Raw genomic sequence first — 16,906 nt, 5'->3', positions numbered from 1 at the left:
TTTGCTACAGCCACAGCAATGCATTATAGGCAGTGTGCGAAATAAGAGAAAATAGCTTCAGGTCATGAGGACCTGCACCAAGCCAAAGCTTCAGGTCCTTACAGAAAACTGCCGGTCCTCAATAATGCAGTGTTAACGACCATTAAAGTCAACTTCTCCACCAATACTATGCTTTTGAATGTTGTAATATTTAATTTTTCATGTCCTTTTATCAATAGAGTCAGTAAGTATTCACTCCAAAAGACTTAGTTGTTCACATAAATTGCAGAATAGTGTAAGTGAATGATCATGAAATATTCATCTACATGATCTGGAATCTGACAGGATCTGTCATGCGCACACATTTATCAATGTTTTCCACCACGTGGGGGGACTATGGGACTAACAGGAGAATTTGACATTTTTTCTAGCCATGTCAAATCCCCCACTCTCGGACCATAAAATGATGTCAAACACCCAGGGGCCGGGGAATACAGGTTCATGCACTGGCTACATGTGGATGATGAAAGCGAGAAAGTTTGTCTGTCATGACTTTCTATGGGGAATGTTGTTCTCTGCATTGCTGAGTACAATTGTACACTACACCACGGCATGTGATATTGTGATTTGAAAATGGTTGGCGCGCTGAAAATCACTTCTGAAATAAGCCAACGCAGGTGGTAGAAGAGTGAGTGAATAACTTAGTACCCTGAAAACAGTCATGAGTAAGGGGAGTGTATGAATTAATTTTTATGCAAACATTGATCACTACGACTTTTTTATTGTAACGTAAAACAGAAGGGAGAAAATACCTGGTGTGTATTTTATATGACGTATGGATTACTTTCAAAATTTTTCAATAAATATGCTTAAATATGACCTCTGTTGCATTCATGAAGAAACAGATGAAGTTATACTTTTAATTAAAAGGACAAGTATCGTAACTTTTTCTCAGTTATAGAAATTGCAGACAACATGAATGGCACATATTTTCTGATCAAACTGTTTGCCTGAGTGATTGCTGGGTCTCATCGCCCTTTGAAAGCTTAAAGTTATTAAAATGACTCTGAAAAGTTTGACAGACACTCGATACTGCTGAAAACCATCGCTACACGATCAGTAAATGATACCGTAAAATCTTAAAAGACTTAATTTTTGCGACATTTAGGCCTATACAGTCCATGGCCAGGATGACGGTGAGTTTTTCCTGCCTGTCGTAAAACGGTATACATCGAAACAATTTGAAGCCCTACTCTCGGCCTCTGAGAGTATACACGACGGATCGTGGAACTCAACAAAACTGTTATGATAAGGCCGCTCTGTTTTATAAAATGTACACTTGTTATCACGATACATCGTGGTAACAGTCGGCCTTGTGAACTTTGGTTGAAGACCAACAAGCAAAAGCAAGATGTTCTAGTGGTCCACAAACAAACGCAGCGAAACGTGAACTTGCCTGTCGACTGCAGGTAGCACACTTAGGCTGTCGTGTAACATCTTATCCTTGTATTAGGCGTAGTTCAAAACCATGGAGGTAAAACAATACCTCCATGTTCAAAACTTAATATGTTTATTTTAGTCAACAGCTCTGTTCTCGTAGTAGGTTTTTGTCTTAAACTCTTCTATGAACCGCTGATGTTTTGAACGCTTTAATGGAAAATCAAAGCAAAGAAAACGGAGTCAGTTTGATAAAATGAAGGGCTGTATTATGTACATTTGTGTACATGTAAATTCCAAACACTTACATGTAAAGTGTGGAACTAGTGAAGTGATTCTGGGTGTTGTTATCATATGACACAGATATGCTAACATTACCAGGCTTACACTCACTAGACGAGTATTATTATAATATTGTGTCGCATTGTTGCACCAAAATCAATGCATTCCATTGCTAGAATCTGCATGCACGGACGTAATTCATACTGATCTGAATGTAGGCCTAATCAGCTGCACCGTGCTCTGCGCGTCGATCGGAGGGATTAGACTCTTCGTAAATGTAAAAAGTCGCAAGACCAAAAATTACTTTGTTGCGACATTGTCAACCCCCCCCCCCCCGGTCTGGCGTACCATAGAGATCGAATTCCCCACTACCAGGACACGAAGTGCGATCAATATCCCTTGTTGCCCCTCACTCCCACGGTGGAAAACATTGATAGGTGCATGACATTCAAGTCTGAATCACATGATTCAGAGTCAGTCATCATCTGCGTCTGTTACAGGTATTGATGGAGAAATTTTCACCATTTATTCCAAATTCCAGTCGGTCATAAGGACCGACATGTTGCTAAAAACTTTCGGCCCGACGAGAAATCTGTCGGTCTCGGACCGTCGGACCGACGTTAATTTCGCACACTGGTTATAGGATAACCGGCAAAGGTCTATCAAACTATACAAGGCATGAGGGCGCTCGACACCATAAGTGGGCAGAGCTCCACCGTGGTCTGGCTTGTATAAACTATGCTCATGGCTCTTGTCAAGGTATGGTAACTGCTAACTTTTTGTTTGTGTTGTATTGTTTTGTATTGTTTTTACTGTTTTTACTAGATCACAGTTACATGGAATGGTCATTTTGTCAACAACTATTACAAGGAGGGTAAGCTTTTAAACGAAATCGAGGAAATGCCACCACCTTTGGACGACGTGTATGACGAAGAAACCGGCCAACCGCCATCATCGAGATCACGTGAAGCAATTCCTAATGCCGAAGGCCTGACGAAGTTTGAAGTTGGTCTGATCCCATCAAGCGCCAGAGACAAACGCGACGTGGAACCTACAAAATGGCTCACTGTTCCAGCAGCAGCGGTGAGGGTCTTTAGTGACCTTGTCTTTCTTTTCGCGCCAGTATTTCTTTGCGAAGCTTGCAAGATTTCGGCAATTTCGTCTCTCACCACAATAGAGGAAAATAAAGACCCAAAATAGATCTAACCTCACCCAAATTTACTATTTTGTACAGGACTATAGTTACAACGTGAACTTTTCCCGCCAAATCGAGAGACCGTATTCTCCACTTTGCCAATGACATTGAATATTAAATTCGGAGTGTATATTGCATTTGATCGCAGAAATAGTCAAGTTGACAGTCCTTTTCCCCACTCTTCATTTTGGAAGTCATTCATACACGGGTGATGTGTCTGGTAGAATGGTTTCGCTATCATTTGAAACGTTGCTTCAACAGACGAGAAAAAACCGAATACTATACCGTAAATATATAAAGAGTAGCAGATATACAGATGTTTCGTATACACGATTGCTAAAGTTTTAGAGGAAAATGCTCTTGTATTTTGGACAGACGGAGGCTGACATTACCATCGATACAGACCATGGAGATAAGGTAAAAGTCGTGGTGAGAGCTTATGACGTCATGGGTAACGTCGCTGAGGACTCAGAAGATTTCCACATCGATACAACGCCCCCTGTGATCAGTGGTATAGAAATGCTTGATGAAGATGGGAAAAATATGTCAATGGGTTCACGTGTCATGGATTTCAACGAATACATGTAAGTTTGTATTTGAATTATATTCATTTAGAAAACGACTTTCCTTTTTCTCTCATTTCACTCATCTCAGATTTCCCGTTTCATTGTGTCTCTCCCTATGTTCTGCTCTCTCTCTCTCTCTCTCTCTCTCTCTCTCTCTCTCTCTCTCTCTCCATCTGCGTACATGCACTGTCTGTGTGTCTTCACGTCCATCTTCTCCATGATAAGATCATGTCATTTCAGAAATAACAATTTTGCGATGTATTCTGTTTTTGGCAGAATTTCAATACAAACTTTCGATAAAGAGAGTGGCATATTCCGAATTCAGTGGCAACTTATCGATATTAAGTCCAGGACGACGGTGTTCGCGGAAGGACACATGACGGAAACTATGAAACCGGTATGTACATACTACATATTCCTACCTTTCACGATGTTTGTCACCTGTGGGGGAAAATATTAACAACACTTATCTCAAATATTTCACATGGTCATTGAAGGGAAACGTTAATGCGTTATACTGTACACTGAATTCAGATCTCGAAATCGGGTTTTGATACACGTATGTGGAGAAACGTGTGATAAATTGTGGACTATAACAGGGCGATAATAATTTTGTATGATACGCATAGAACAAGACAATACGTTGACAACAAATATTGTGCATAGTTCTTGATTTCTTCTTCTTCTTCTTCTTCTTCTTCTTCAACGATGAAGACGAGCGAATGCAGCCCGATAACATGTCACTGTCCAAACCATTTGAGCACGTGTTTTAATCTGAACTATTACGTCACGACCGGAAGCAGCGATTTCATGTTACTGCCGCCAGGGGACGTGAAATGTGTCATGAAGATAACTGTTGTAAACAGCGCACAGGTGCAAAAGGTTGAGGAAATAGAGGTAAAAAGCTTTGTTTCAATTATTTCAATTGTAGTTGATAGCAAACAACTAGCAATTATTAATTGTGCTGAGAGAGAGAGAGATTTACATATATTTAGTGCGTATTTCAGCTGTCCGTTGCAGCCATTCACTACTGCTTCAAAAAAACTGTTGGTACATGTGTGTTTCTCGAAGGAATAAATACATTTTCTTCTACTTCAATGATCATCAATGTCGTAGGTAATGGTTAGGACTCCGAAATCCGTTCCATTTGGCGACGGTGGAACATCAAATGTCGGTGGTATCGCTGCTGGTGTCGTCGTTGTGTTAATTCTACTCATTGCTGTTGCAATTGTGCTGTTGATACTCTGGAGGAAAGGCAAGATAACGGTGAGAAGACACAATATTTTTACCATATGTTAAAGTGTCAATTGCTGTAAATTTTGATGTTTTTCAACTATTTTTTGTTTTAACACGATTGGAGCTAATTTGGGATAATTGGATGGTGAAGTGATTTCGGTATAATCTACCAATGTAAGCTCATTTTCTTTTCTTTTTAAGTTAAACACTTGTTTTTATGAGTAATTTCTAATATCGCAAAATTCAGCTGTGGGGCACTTAAGGTAAAGGGCGACGAATTCGGACGCGCACACGCTTTAGAACGTTTCTGCGCAGATTTAACTCCAGCCTGCCGCAAATGGGTTATTTTGTAGCGCATGTATTTAACATCACCTGTCATTGTTGAAATTGCGCTTTTACCTAATTTTTTGACCCAGTGTCTTAGAAATACATGTGACCTATAACCTTGTCATATTTTGACCCCCTAGGAAGCTGGTTTTTATTCAATATGAGCGAAAAAATTAACATTTCTCTCCATTTATATGGCGCAAATTACCCATTCACCTGGAGATATTGTAAAAAGTAGCGTGGTGACACCCTTTTATTAAAAGTGTAAACTAAATGGTATTATGTCAGGAGTTTATTCGCCAAGTTTGGTCAAATGACACCATACAAAGCGACAGGAAGAAAGTTCGAAAATTATGTAGTGATGTAATTTTGATATCGTAATGTTGTAATCGATATTTATGTTAAAATAGTTTCACAAACATCATGAAAACTATACATTCGATAGATATGGATCTTAAGTCTTGGTATTTATTAAAATTAACTCATTTGCTAAGCGTTTTATAATTGCTTTCTTTAGTTTAAGTGAATTATATCATTTTTATTTATTTCTAACGACGCCATTTTAACGTCCGTTTCCATGGAAACGAGCGTGGTGACCCCCATTTTTTATTTCATTTTTGCACATGCACAACTTCCAAGAATATTTGTGCAAAGTTTCAAGAAAATGACACCACAACTTAATTTTGACGTAATTCGTAGTACTTCACCTTAACACTTTTGAAAAAATTTGAAATATACGAAGATCCAGTTATCCCAAATTAGTTCCAAACATGTTTGAAACCGACTTGCAATTATACGATAAAAGAAATTCTGACAATAGACATTTTTTTGCAAACTTTGTGCGGGAAACCTGTTATCAGCTGCACCATTTTTTGTATAATAATGAGTTTAGTCTTAAACTCACGGGCAATGTCCGATACTTGACTCGTAACACTTACATGCTCCGAATGCAGGAAGTGTCACAGTGTAATATTGTAGCCGACGATTAAATTTCATTCTTGTCGTCATCTTAATGATGTATTATATACATCTATTGTAAAGCTTTTAATAGTAAGGGCAATACTTGGCGAGCTCTTTCGACATACATTACTGCAATGCGAAAGAATACATTTCTGTTTCATGATACCTAAATAACAAGAATGCCATTTAAAGGGAAATAGTCGTCGGAAGTGCGCCTGTGCGAGTTTCTTGTTTACAAGTATTTCGTGCACGATATCTAGATGCACCTCATCATTGTATCATTTAAATTGTACGATGTAGATTATATGACAGACATGTTTTAACTTTCTTCAATCACTATCGTATCTTGGAAACAGTGTTTACATTGGTCCCATACGACCTTGAGCGCAGTTCCGACGACTGTATCCCTTTAAATTTAAAACCATTCTACTGATAAATGTCACATTAATGTTTATTTATAACTAGTTCCGAAGGCGAGATCAACCACCAGCCCCAGTAGCAAAGCCCTGGAGTAACTTGGCCGAGCCCCCACCGGTGAGACATCTCTACTTTACTAAATAATTACAACTTGTTGTCAAATTGAACAATACCTCCAAGTAGCCATGTAATGTTGCTCTCATGGCTTCCGAGTTCTAGGGGCACACTATGTCAGTTTTCATTTTAAGCAAAGTTTGAGAGATGATATTCAAAAGTGTTTTATCATAGAAGTTATTGGGATCCGTGTACACTATATTCCTTGATTGAACTTTGACGAGATGAACACAAGTTACAGGCAATGAACGATGAAAAGTGTCGATAGAAATGAGTACATAATTTCAGTGCGTTTGTTTGTTTGCTTTTTGTAAAACTCCGCTGAAAGCGAACAACTAAATTTTGGCCTTAATTACAAATGACGTTTCGTAGTGTCTGTTCGCCAAACTGTTTATTACTGCTGTGGTGTATATGTAGCTGGTATGCGCCACGAAAGTGAAAGACTAAAACTTTTGCTCGAAGTTCCTCAAGGAATCTTCAACCGCTGTCTTTAAAAATCAAGGTCACAGTGCGAATTTTACTATTACCCAAGATTCACCGATATATGAAATTCAAAATGGCTGCCATACCTGAGTTAACTCTATGGAGAAAAATAAGATGTGCGATTTAAATAAGATGTTCGATGTTTGTAAACCTGAGGAGGTGAAAAAGTTTCTTACACCAAGAGCTTTAAAATGCACCCCTCCCCCACCAATGATAGATCAGAAAAGAACTACAATGTGTGTCCCCGAGGTGCATGCTACCTCAACATGTTAAAATACAGGTTCATATCAATACTCTCTAAACAATAGGAGAAGTGTGATACATGCATAGCATGTAGGCTTATGATAAAAATTCTCAGTTTCAATATTTTCTGTGTTATTTAGATTAATCAGAATGGAACTGATAAATGCCATGTCAACATGGGTTACCAATACACGACTGGGGTTGATGAGGAACTCCAGCCAAAGAAGTTAAACAATGCCGAGGTACCTCCACCACGCTTGCCTAAAAAGGCAAATGACTATGCTACACCAAAACCAGTGGTACCTCCGAAGGCGCACTTGGACGATGCTGCCCTCACCGTCGAAGAAATGGAGATCTCTTCCGCTCATCTTGAACTGGTTGAGATGCTGCAGTCTGGGATTTACAAGGCGAAAGCGACGAACATTGGTGGAAACTTTGGCGAGTTCCCCGTCGTTGTGAAGACAGTGAAAGGTTGGAGAAGTTTCATGTTAACCTTTTAAAAGCATGCGGACGTTAGCGTGGTATATTTATCCCCTTCGGGAATTTCCCTAATTTCGGATAGGATAGGGTTTGGATTATAATCGTGGGGGGGGGGGGGGTGTCAGGAATTTAACTGCGCGAACTGTTTTTAAAATCAACCAAGTCTGTATTGCTTTCCTTTCCTTCCGATCTTTTGCCTCTGTCTCAGTCTATCTCCCCTGTAACATCTCTTTCGTTCGCATACTTTTCTGTACCTTTCCCCTTTCTCTCTTTGCTAACCTGACAAGCCCTCTAAGTATCTTGGCTTAAAGTGAAGGGGGTCGTCGCATCTGCCACTATACGTATGGGACCAACACAACATGCCTGTAACTATGCACGACATCTAACATCCCTTGCGCATATCCAAAGTTTATTTGGCAAAGACTTGCAATGATTGGAAAGCTACAAAACTGTTAGAACTAGAACATGCACCAATGATAAATTTGCTTCATACTTGCTTGTCATTTATCGCCGATTTATGGGAAGAGGTAATGTTTACCATCAAGACAATCTCTCCGATCCACAGGCTACAGGAATAATTTTCAGGAAATCATGGCTGCTGTGATCTCATTTTCATAGTACGTTTTTTAATGTAGATCAAGGGCTTGAACGAATAAGATAAAGAATGGAGAGATCTAATGTGCCGTGATCTTAATACATGGCTCGGTTTACGATCTTTAATTATCAAAAATATGTGACTTTTGATATGATCTGTCACCTTCCTCGGCGTACATCTCTGTATCACCCCTCTGCCTGTCTCTGTCTGTCTGCCTCTCTCTCTCTCTCTCTCTCTCTCCTCTCTCTCTCTCTCTCTCCTCTCTCTCTCTCTCTCTCTCTCTCTCTCTCTCTCTCTCTCTCTGCGAATGGGGAACGAACGTATTCGCAATACTGTACATTATTTACGATGCACTTCAATTTCAATATTGTATTTCAACAGACAAAGACAAGCAAAGTCAGAAAGATTCCCTAATGAATGAACTGGACATCATGTTGAAAATAATGCCACACGACAATGTAATTAGACTTCTCGGCTGCATGGTTCACTCAGGAAAGCGTAAGTGTTACCAGGCATAGGCTCTTTCAATGCAAACCTCATTACCATTGACAGAATATATGTTATTCACAGACAGATCTTTAAGAAGGACATCTTCCGGTCCTGAAGTGAGGACGTAAATTTGTTGCATGTTCTGTTGAGAAAGACAGAATTTTTCTTTTAATTTAATTGTAATATACTGACACAATCGTTTTCAATATTTTAAATTGTTTCAATCTCATAATGACAAATCAAACGGATAATAAATTTCAAGAAATATACCTCATTAGGGAATAAAAGTATATACAGCAATTGACGAGGATTGAATTTTATATTCGAGGTTAAAGTGCCAGTAGTTGTAATTTTTGATAATATTTTTCGCTATTTTTGTTTTGTATGTCAACTACAAGTTCTTTGCCTCTTCTACAAAGCATTTCAAACACAACCTATCTAGTTTGCCAACACAGCATCTGTACATTTGAAAAACGTTGCTAATGTTTAGATTTTTGAATTCTCGCCCGGAAATAAAGTCACTTGTCAACAATAACAATGCAGTTTTACATATTTAGGCTGAATTGACAAGCTCAACACTGTGTACATACCAAAGCGTGCTTTGGGGAGTAGAACAAAAAAGATACAGTTGACATTACGAATGCACCTCGGGAATAGATATTCAGGTTCTCAAACTTTTACAACACTGTTTTGGTTTAATACGTATGGGGGCTTATTTTGAAGCCCATGAATAATGTTTCCAACGGCGAATATTGCGAACATTTAAAATATATTTTTCCCATAGAGTTAAGGCAGGCATGGCGACCATTTTGAATTTTAAGTGTCGGTAACTGTACTTAAGTAATCCGTTTGTATAGTACTAGACCGCCAATGCCCATAGGTTTTACATTATTTGAATGTTTTTGTCCATTTACAATTTATCAGCAAAGCCAAGCATAATCATAGAGTATGCATTGTACAACAACCTCTGCGAAGTGCTACGTCGAAGCCGCCGTCTGACTACCGACGATGGAGCGCCCCCACGAGACAATGCCCTGTACGGGAATCTGTTTGAAGGAAGCGACTCTCTCACTTCAAAACAGCTGATGAAGTTCATCGATCAGGTCGCTCGTGGCATGGAACATCTCGCTAGTCTGAACATCATCCATCGCAAACTGGGTGCCCGCAATATCTTTGTCGGTGAAAACGAAGTCTGCAAGATAGGATCCTTCTCACTGGCCATACAAACGAGTGAACCGGAAGTAGTAGATAAACGAGAGGTAAAGAAAGGCAAATTAGAGCGCTGTACTATCTGTCCGACTTAGATATAAAATCAGATATATATATGACTGATGAAGTTTTGGGCATTTGTAAGTGTTTACCTTTGTGTACTTGATTCTAGCGAAGGCCATGGTCGCAAAATATAGTCTGGCACATATGCTTACCGCGGTATTTCCATTTCTGACTATCTTGTTCGGAGCCCACCATTAAAGAGCTCCAAAAGTAAAAACCTTACTCAAGTAGACATTGAATCTCTTTGTTATTCAATCAAAAAATAGGATAAGCGTAAGTTACCTCAATTGCAGAGACAGTATATTAAACAAAGGCAAGACAGTTTTCTCAAGTTTAACGTGTTATTTTTTCTTAAGCGTCAATCCATCTTATACGGGATACAGAAATACATAGTGGCACACACAACCGCGATTAAACGGTAATAATGGCTAGAGATTCTACAAAAGCAAAGCATAACTCATGTTTGGATTTAACTTTCTTCATAAATTTTCTAGACTAGATTACCAATTCGCTGGATGGCAGTGGAATCTTTGAAACACCAAGTATTCTCCACCAAATCTGATGTCTGGGCGTTTGGCGTAGTGGTATGGGAGATTGTGACACTCGGTATGTAATAAAATTACCAAAGATGATAAAACACCATAGGGTATAGTTTTGATTAACATTCACTGCCTCCATTCGGTTGATATGGTATGGTAGAAACAGTTATGTAAAATGTCAGTGTTTTTCGTACATACCAAAATATTCTCATTTCAAATGAACATCCCATATCTACAGCGGGAAAAGACTGTGAAGATATACACATCATTTGAACAAAACGGAATGAATGTTTTACGGTTTGCAGGGGCTGTGTTTTTCACTTGAACATCTTTGTGAAGTGCACTTTCGATCGACGATGCCACATACCTGTACTTATTTGCATTAGTTTGCTACTCCATCAATCACAGCTTTGATTTTTTCTCACCCTTTCAGGTGCACTTCCATATCCCAAGATGAAGAACCACGAGATCTCTGATCAAGTAAAGAGAGGATATCGAATGGAACAGCCTCCACATTGCACCCAACAACTGTAAATATATTTTCCATTTTATTAATTTAATAGCTGCCGTGAAAGCTAAAAAATTGAGCAAATAGCCTTTGAGAAAACAGCTCCTCACACCTTGGCAGATCTTTAAATCATCAATTCTCGTAAAAATTCTATCTATTTGATTTGGTTCAGTTTGATGTGATACATTTAAGAGATGTGAAAATCTATCGACTGTTTTTGTTTCTTTAGGTACACTATCATGTTACGTTGCTGGAACGATGTGATCCCTGACCGCCCAACATTCTCTGAGCTTTTACGAGACATCCGAGACATGAACAAGAACGAGGAGGTAAGGAGTGCGCGTCATTGTTTGTCTTACTATTATGGGCCCTGCTCAAGCGATGGATCGGAAACCGAGTGAACGATTATCTTGAAGAAAAACGCTTTTGCCAACAGCTTCGTAACTTTGGTCAAGTGACTTGTTCCAACATTTGAATACGATTATCATAAGCTTTGAATGGATCCTGTTGCGTAATCAAAATTGCCAAAATTATCATCTTTGACAATGTGTAATTGCTCCCCTTTGCTCAAGAAGACCTTTATTTTTCATCAATTCTTCAGGTGGTGAACCTGAGTCAGTACGACAGCGAGCTGTACGGAGATGTACGTGACCTGTAGAGGGTATGGGTGACCTTCCGATGTGAAGACGCGCCATTCAAAATGTGTAAATGGCCAGCCATATTTACAACTGCGACTATTTCCTAGTTTGAAGCCAGACAGACTATGTTGTGTATATTGTTTAAGGATATCAATACATGGAATTATTAATAGATATACTCCATTAGTTTATAAATTTTTTGTATTTTTTGCACAAAAGTTTGTCATAATGATCAATACCTGTTGTAAGATTGTAACTGTAGAAACATTTCAATGTTTTACACCAGATACAGTAGACCAGTAGAAAGAATGTGATTTTCATACAGTTAAGGTTAAGACATATCTTGAAATGTTCAATTACTTACAGGATAACCAGAGTTTGTAATTCTCTCAGATTCGTAGCAAACTTTAAGGGAATAGACATGAGAAAATATTGGATGATGCAAGTGTGTAAACAGTAAAATTTGTACACACTCCAGGATTGTGATGAGTCGAATTTTGGAAGTCTTTTAAACAGTATTTACATGATTGTATGTAAAAACCTAGTTATTGTATAGACGATGGGAGATCTTGCAGTACTATGGGTTTCAAAACTTGCCGCCTCAAGATAAATAATTTATAATAAGATTCTGAACGAGTTCAATTGAATAAAGGTTCCACAAGTATAACGGGTAGGTTGCCTTTTTAAATTTACCGCCACCAGAGGATACAGAATCGGAGTGCCTAGCATTTGTGAAGTGGTCGATTTTGCAAACATGGGAATTGATCGACAGCGTTGTGACTTCCACTTGCAGCAACATGTCATCATCTGCAGCAGTAGGACAACCAAGTTGCCTCGTGCCAGATTATAGTTTGAAATCCACACAAATTGCATTTAAATCCACTAAAGTGTTTGATCACAATAGCTATTTTGATTATCGAATCGTAAAATAGAATTATCTTGATAGAGCCGGCTGTCATAAAACTAAACATGACAAGTTATTCTTTTTTATGACAAGTTTATTATGAATTTTACACAGGACACTATACACTCTGTCATGTATACAATGTTTTAATTACATCCAGTAAATACAATGTCTGCTCTTTAATTCAAAGGTAAATCAGTTTTGCGAAAACAAAATGTCGTACAAACGAACTTCATCACTGATAACAGATGAAGTCAGATATTGGTCAAAGCGTTGAATCTTATTCATTTCACAATGCCATGTTCTCTTGATCATATGTAGGAACACAATTTTGATTATTTGGCAACAGTAACGATTTTCATTTTTAAGTCTTGAACAGAATCGCCTATATAGTGGTCTTCCTGGTTAGAAGACCAAAAAACTGCCAACACTCAAAGGTTACGTTAAAATCAATCAATACCTTTAATGGATTCTCACTGTCAGAGCATAATTTTCAGTAATCTTTATTCAAAAAAATCACCAGAATTGTACGCCTGACACAAATTTCATTTACGTCCATGTTGAAAATAACATGTCAGACAACACACAAGAAATGAATGAGTCAATGCCAATACCTACATTGTATCACACTTTGGGGACGACAGATACTGATTCAGGAAACGATATTACATTTTCAAGTTTTTTATAAGGTGACCTAATAAACGATATTTTATTGTCTTATGAATTCTTTTGTAACCGACTGGATCGGTATTATTCAGAGTAGTAATAACAAGTTTTATACTTCTCTACAATTTACTGAAATTTGTCTATTTTTATTACTAAATATCAGTGTTTAGACTTACATATCAGTGTTTTGACTTATTTTCCCTTTTTCATAAAGTGTGTGGTATATTTTTATAATATTATCTTCTCAAATAATAACTCCACTGTACGTGCCAGGTTCCCATGTTATATTATCACTATTAGTTACGTTCTGTGAATAACAGCAATAAACCACTCGATGTGATCTGTGCTTTCAATATTGTGTCTTCTATTACCAGCAATATGTGCGCGTATCAGAAGCTGAAATTAATCCAAGTTTAAGGTAGAAGGCGCCTCGAGGACAGATATACAGAATCCGAAAGCTGTCCAATTCTTTTCTTGTCTACCACTTGTCGCGGTTCATTTTAAAGTCATTGTGTAAAAAACTTTCACCGTCTTTGTTTTTCCAACATCGAAAATCTGATTTTTTTTCTTCGTATATTTAACGCGGGAATGGCAGCCATTTTGAATTTCAAATATCGGTAAATCTCGGGTAATTTGTTTCTGTAGTACCAACATTTGCTGATTGACGCCGATGTTTATTCTTTATTTTGAAAGAGACTGGTTGAAATATCCATCTATCGCGTAGTACAAATGCACATTTTTAAAGAACAAAACGTGCATTTCTCCTCAGATCACCACATTATCGGAGGATGGTGAGTTCGAGACTCTAGCACAGTGTTATGGCCTTGAGCCAGGCACTTTACTCCTCATTGCTCCCTTGGGTTATTGCTTATGGTTTAGATAAGTTTTCTTTGTGTGCTCGACCCTTGTGAAAAGAGGCTTATATCTATCAAGGTTATCGAGTTAAAGTAAAGATTATTATCATTATTATTATTAAATGTTGTGTAATCCCCCGGTGAAAGTATGCCAGGACGTCTTGCGGTGGAAATCTAAAACAGTTGGCTTAAAATATTGAGGGTAATGCGCGATGCCTTGTGCTTTCCTGTTAGGGCTACGTTTTTCAAATACATCGATATGAAGTTTAGTTGAAGTTATAATTTCTACAAATCTTTTTTGATCTACCACTTGTTCGGGCTCATGTTAAAGCTCTTCGAGAAAGAAAAAACTTTTACTGTGTTAGCTTTTTTCGCAAAATTCAAAAATTAGCTTATGTGATCACTTCAGGAGATATATAACTATTTACGATAGACCAACCGTTCAACACTAATCCATATCTATCGTGTGAACAATATTGAAGCCACGTCTGAGGGAAAGAATCAAACTCTATGCTCACACTAGAACATCAGACACGAACAATGATTCCCCTTGTCTCCCTTGTATCAAGATGACACAAGAACAGGGAGATACATTATCTTGGACGATGATTAGTTTAAGCTTTTCATCTCAAATAAAGATTAGTAGGATAAGCAAACTATAGTAGTTACTACTTAGAGAAAGATCTCGGACAAATATTCTTCAAGGGAAAGGGACCCTCCGTCTTGCATCTTAATTGCAATAAGAGTGAGCCATGACATGTTCTCTATAGACCATTGAACAAAATATGAAAGTAAATTTAAATTTGCTGCCATCCCCAAATCCAAATCCTTATCTAACCTATCCCTAGCCTACATTTCGAAGTTAGGTCAGAGTACCATCATAATTATGGCGAGCTGTCTTTATGTTAATGCTACCTGATTCTTGCAAATAAAGTTATGAACTCTTTTGTCAACAGAACTACCATGCAAAAAGTATCAAGAATTGCACTATTATCGGTGGAATTCTAATGTCGACAGATTTCGATCTGGCTCCGAATTATAATAATTGCTGTGAAGTTACGATCGTAACGGATATCTTTACCGTTATTTGTGCAACTAGTCAGTTAGGAAAAGCTAAACTATTAAATGATGAATATGAAATGGAAGGCTACAAGGAAATAAGTTCCCTTTCTGTCACATGAATCTGAGTCCTCATCAATTATCTTGCACTGAAACTTGTCATTTTCGCACTCATCAGTCTCTTTCAAATCTACAGAGTCACGACATCTGCTTCGCAAATCTGAAGGATATGATTCTTGCTGATTAGCTGAATGCTGACGAATCTTTCTGTCATAGTAGTCTCACAACCACAAGTCACGGCAATTGGCTCCCTTCTGGATTGTTTCCCCATCATCTTGTCGCCACATAACGTAATGCGGCAAGCGCTTGTAAATATCAGGATAAGCATATTACGTAATTTTAGGAGACTAAATCATGATACAAAACACACTTTGAAACCAGAAGACGAAAGGCAATATTACAATTTCAATATGACAGTGATCGCAATTCTAACTTTCGCTAGCTTTTCACTTGATCATCAGTGAGTGATTTAGGGGCCGTGGATAGTTTAAAAGGCGCACAGTAAATACAAGTAATTGTGTTCGGCCTCAAACTCCTCATGCCGCCTCTTACATGAATTGAAACAATGTATCGAAAATGATTTTTACGTCATTTTACACGTGTAATGAACCACATGTACGTCAAAGGAATGTTGGTGTAGCACTGATACCGCACTGGCCTGGTACACACTAGACAATATAGCGATATTTTGAGATACATAAAAACGTATAGTGAGATGTTGTGATAAAAAAACATGTCGTGCGATTTTTGAGCACGGTTATCAAAATACAGCCAACACCTCCACCACCCCCCCCCCCCAGGCTCCTTAGGGACCGCAGATAATTAAAACACGTGCATGGTAAACGCAAGTTCTGTGTTTAGAGGGAGGGGGTTTGGCTGTATTTCGAGTACCGTGCGCAAATTTCGCACTACATGTTTTATATGTCAACATCTCGCCACACGTTTCGCAAAACATGAATCGCAAAATATCGCGCGACGTTGTTTGGCGTGTACCAGGCCAGTGCGGCACTAACGCTACACCAGCATTCATTTGACATACATGTTGTTCAGCTTACGAATAAAATAACGTAACAGTCATTTTGGATACACTATACTGTTTCAATTCACTTCATTCCGTTGGTTGCCTCATTGTCGAGTTGGCTCTGATCTAAGATTAATTTAAGAGGGGGTATGCCGGGGGTTGGGGGTTGGTAGCGTATATGTGATTTATTTCATATATAGCGACATCAATTACCGATTGGAGGTATACTGATACAGAATGAGGTTTGGTTGGGATTTCGCACTTCTAAACTTTCGTTTTGTGGATGGGGTGGAGGCAAAACGCACTTAGTTGCGTTTACAGTGCACATGTTTTTTATTATCAACGGCCCCCTAATACACTGATTTGCGTTTATCCATTGGCAAGAAGGGAACCATACATATTGTATAAATAAATGCAGAAGTTGCCAAAACTGTAATTATCGTCCTGGTGGAATATATGACTTTTCCCAATCGCACTAGCTCATAATTGAAAGTAAACTTGTGCGGTGCAGTACTCTGTTATTCCCTTGCTGGTTCGTTCGTTGTTGACTGTGTCAAAGTTAATACGATTATAATCTGGTGA

The 16,906-nt window shown here is 38.4% G+C and overlaps 1 protein-coding gene across 2 annotated transcripts in view; it reads left to right on the top strand.

The window, feature by feature from the left end:
* Positions 1-13,670, top strand: part of LOC139118160 (uncharacterized) — a 43,315-nt gene extending 29,645 nt beyond the window's left edge. Inside the window, exons 8-21 of one of the 2 annotated variants that reach the window (XR_011548629.1) lie at positions 2,524-2,781; positions 3,269-3,477; positions 3,736-3,856; positions 4,174-4,356; positions 4,576-4,725; positions 6,448-6,516; positions 7,380-7,710; positions 8,696-8,812; positions 9,728-10,062; positions 10,570-10,681; positions 11,048-11,144; positions 11,352-11,451; positions 11,724-12,355; positions 12,423-13,670. Coding sequence is in view for 1 of the 2 variants with exons in the window: in XM_070681457.1 (XP_070537558.1) it covers positions 2,524-2,781; positions 3,269-3,477; positions 3,736-3,856; positions 4,174-4,356; positions 4,576-4,725; positions 6,448-6,516; positions 7,380-7,710; positions 8,696-8,812; positions 9,728-10,062; positions 10,570-10,681; positions 11,048-11,144; positions 11,352-11,451; positions 11,724-11,780 (2,139 nt within the window). In the remaining variant the exon portion in view is untranslated. Of the gene's footprint in view, positions 1-2,523; positions 2,782-3,268; positions 3,478-3,735; positions 3,857-4,173; positions 4,357-4,575; positions 4,726-6,447; positions 6,517-7,379; positions 7,711-8,695; positions 8,813-9,727; positions 10,063-10,569; positions 10,682-11,047; positions 11,145-11,351; positions 11,452-11,723 lie in introns of both variants that reach the window. The other variant, XM_070681457.1, reaches the window with a different exon arrangement.
* The last annotated feature ends 3,236 nt before the right edge of the window (positions 13,671-16,906 follow it).

Source organism: Ptychodera flava, chromosome 2 (assembly GCF_041260155.1).
Source record: "Ptychodera flava strain L36383 chromosome 2, AS_Pfla_20210202, whole genome shotgun sequence".
Classification (NCBI taxonomy): Eukaryota; Metazoa; Hemichordata; class Enteropneusta; family Ptychoderidae; genus Ptychodera; species Ptychodera flava.
Note: the sequence above shows the minus strand (reverse complement) of the source record. Positions and strands in the feature narration are given on the sequence as shown.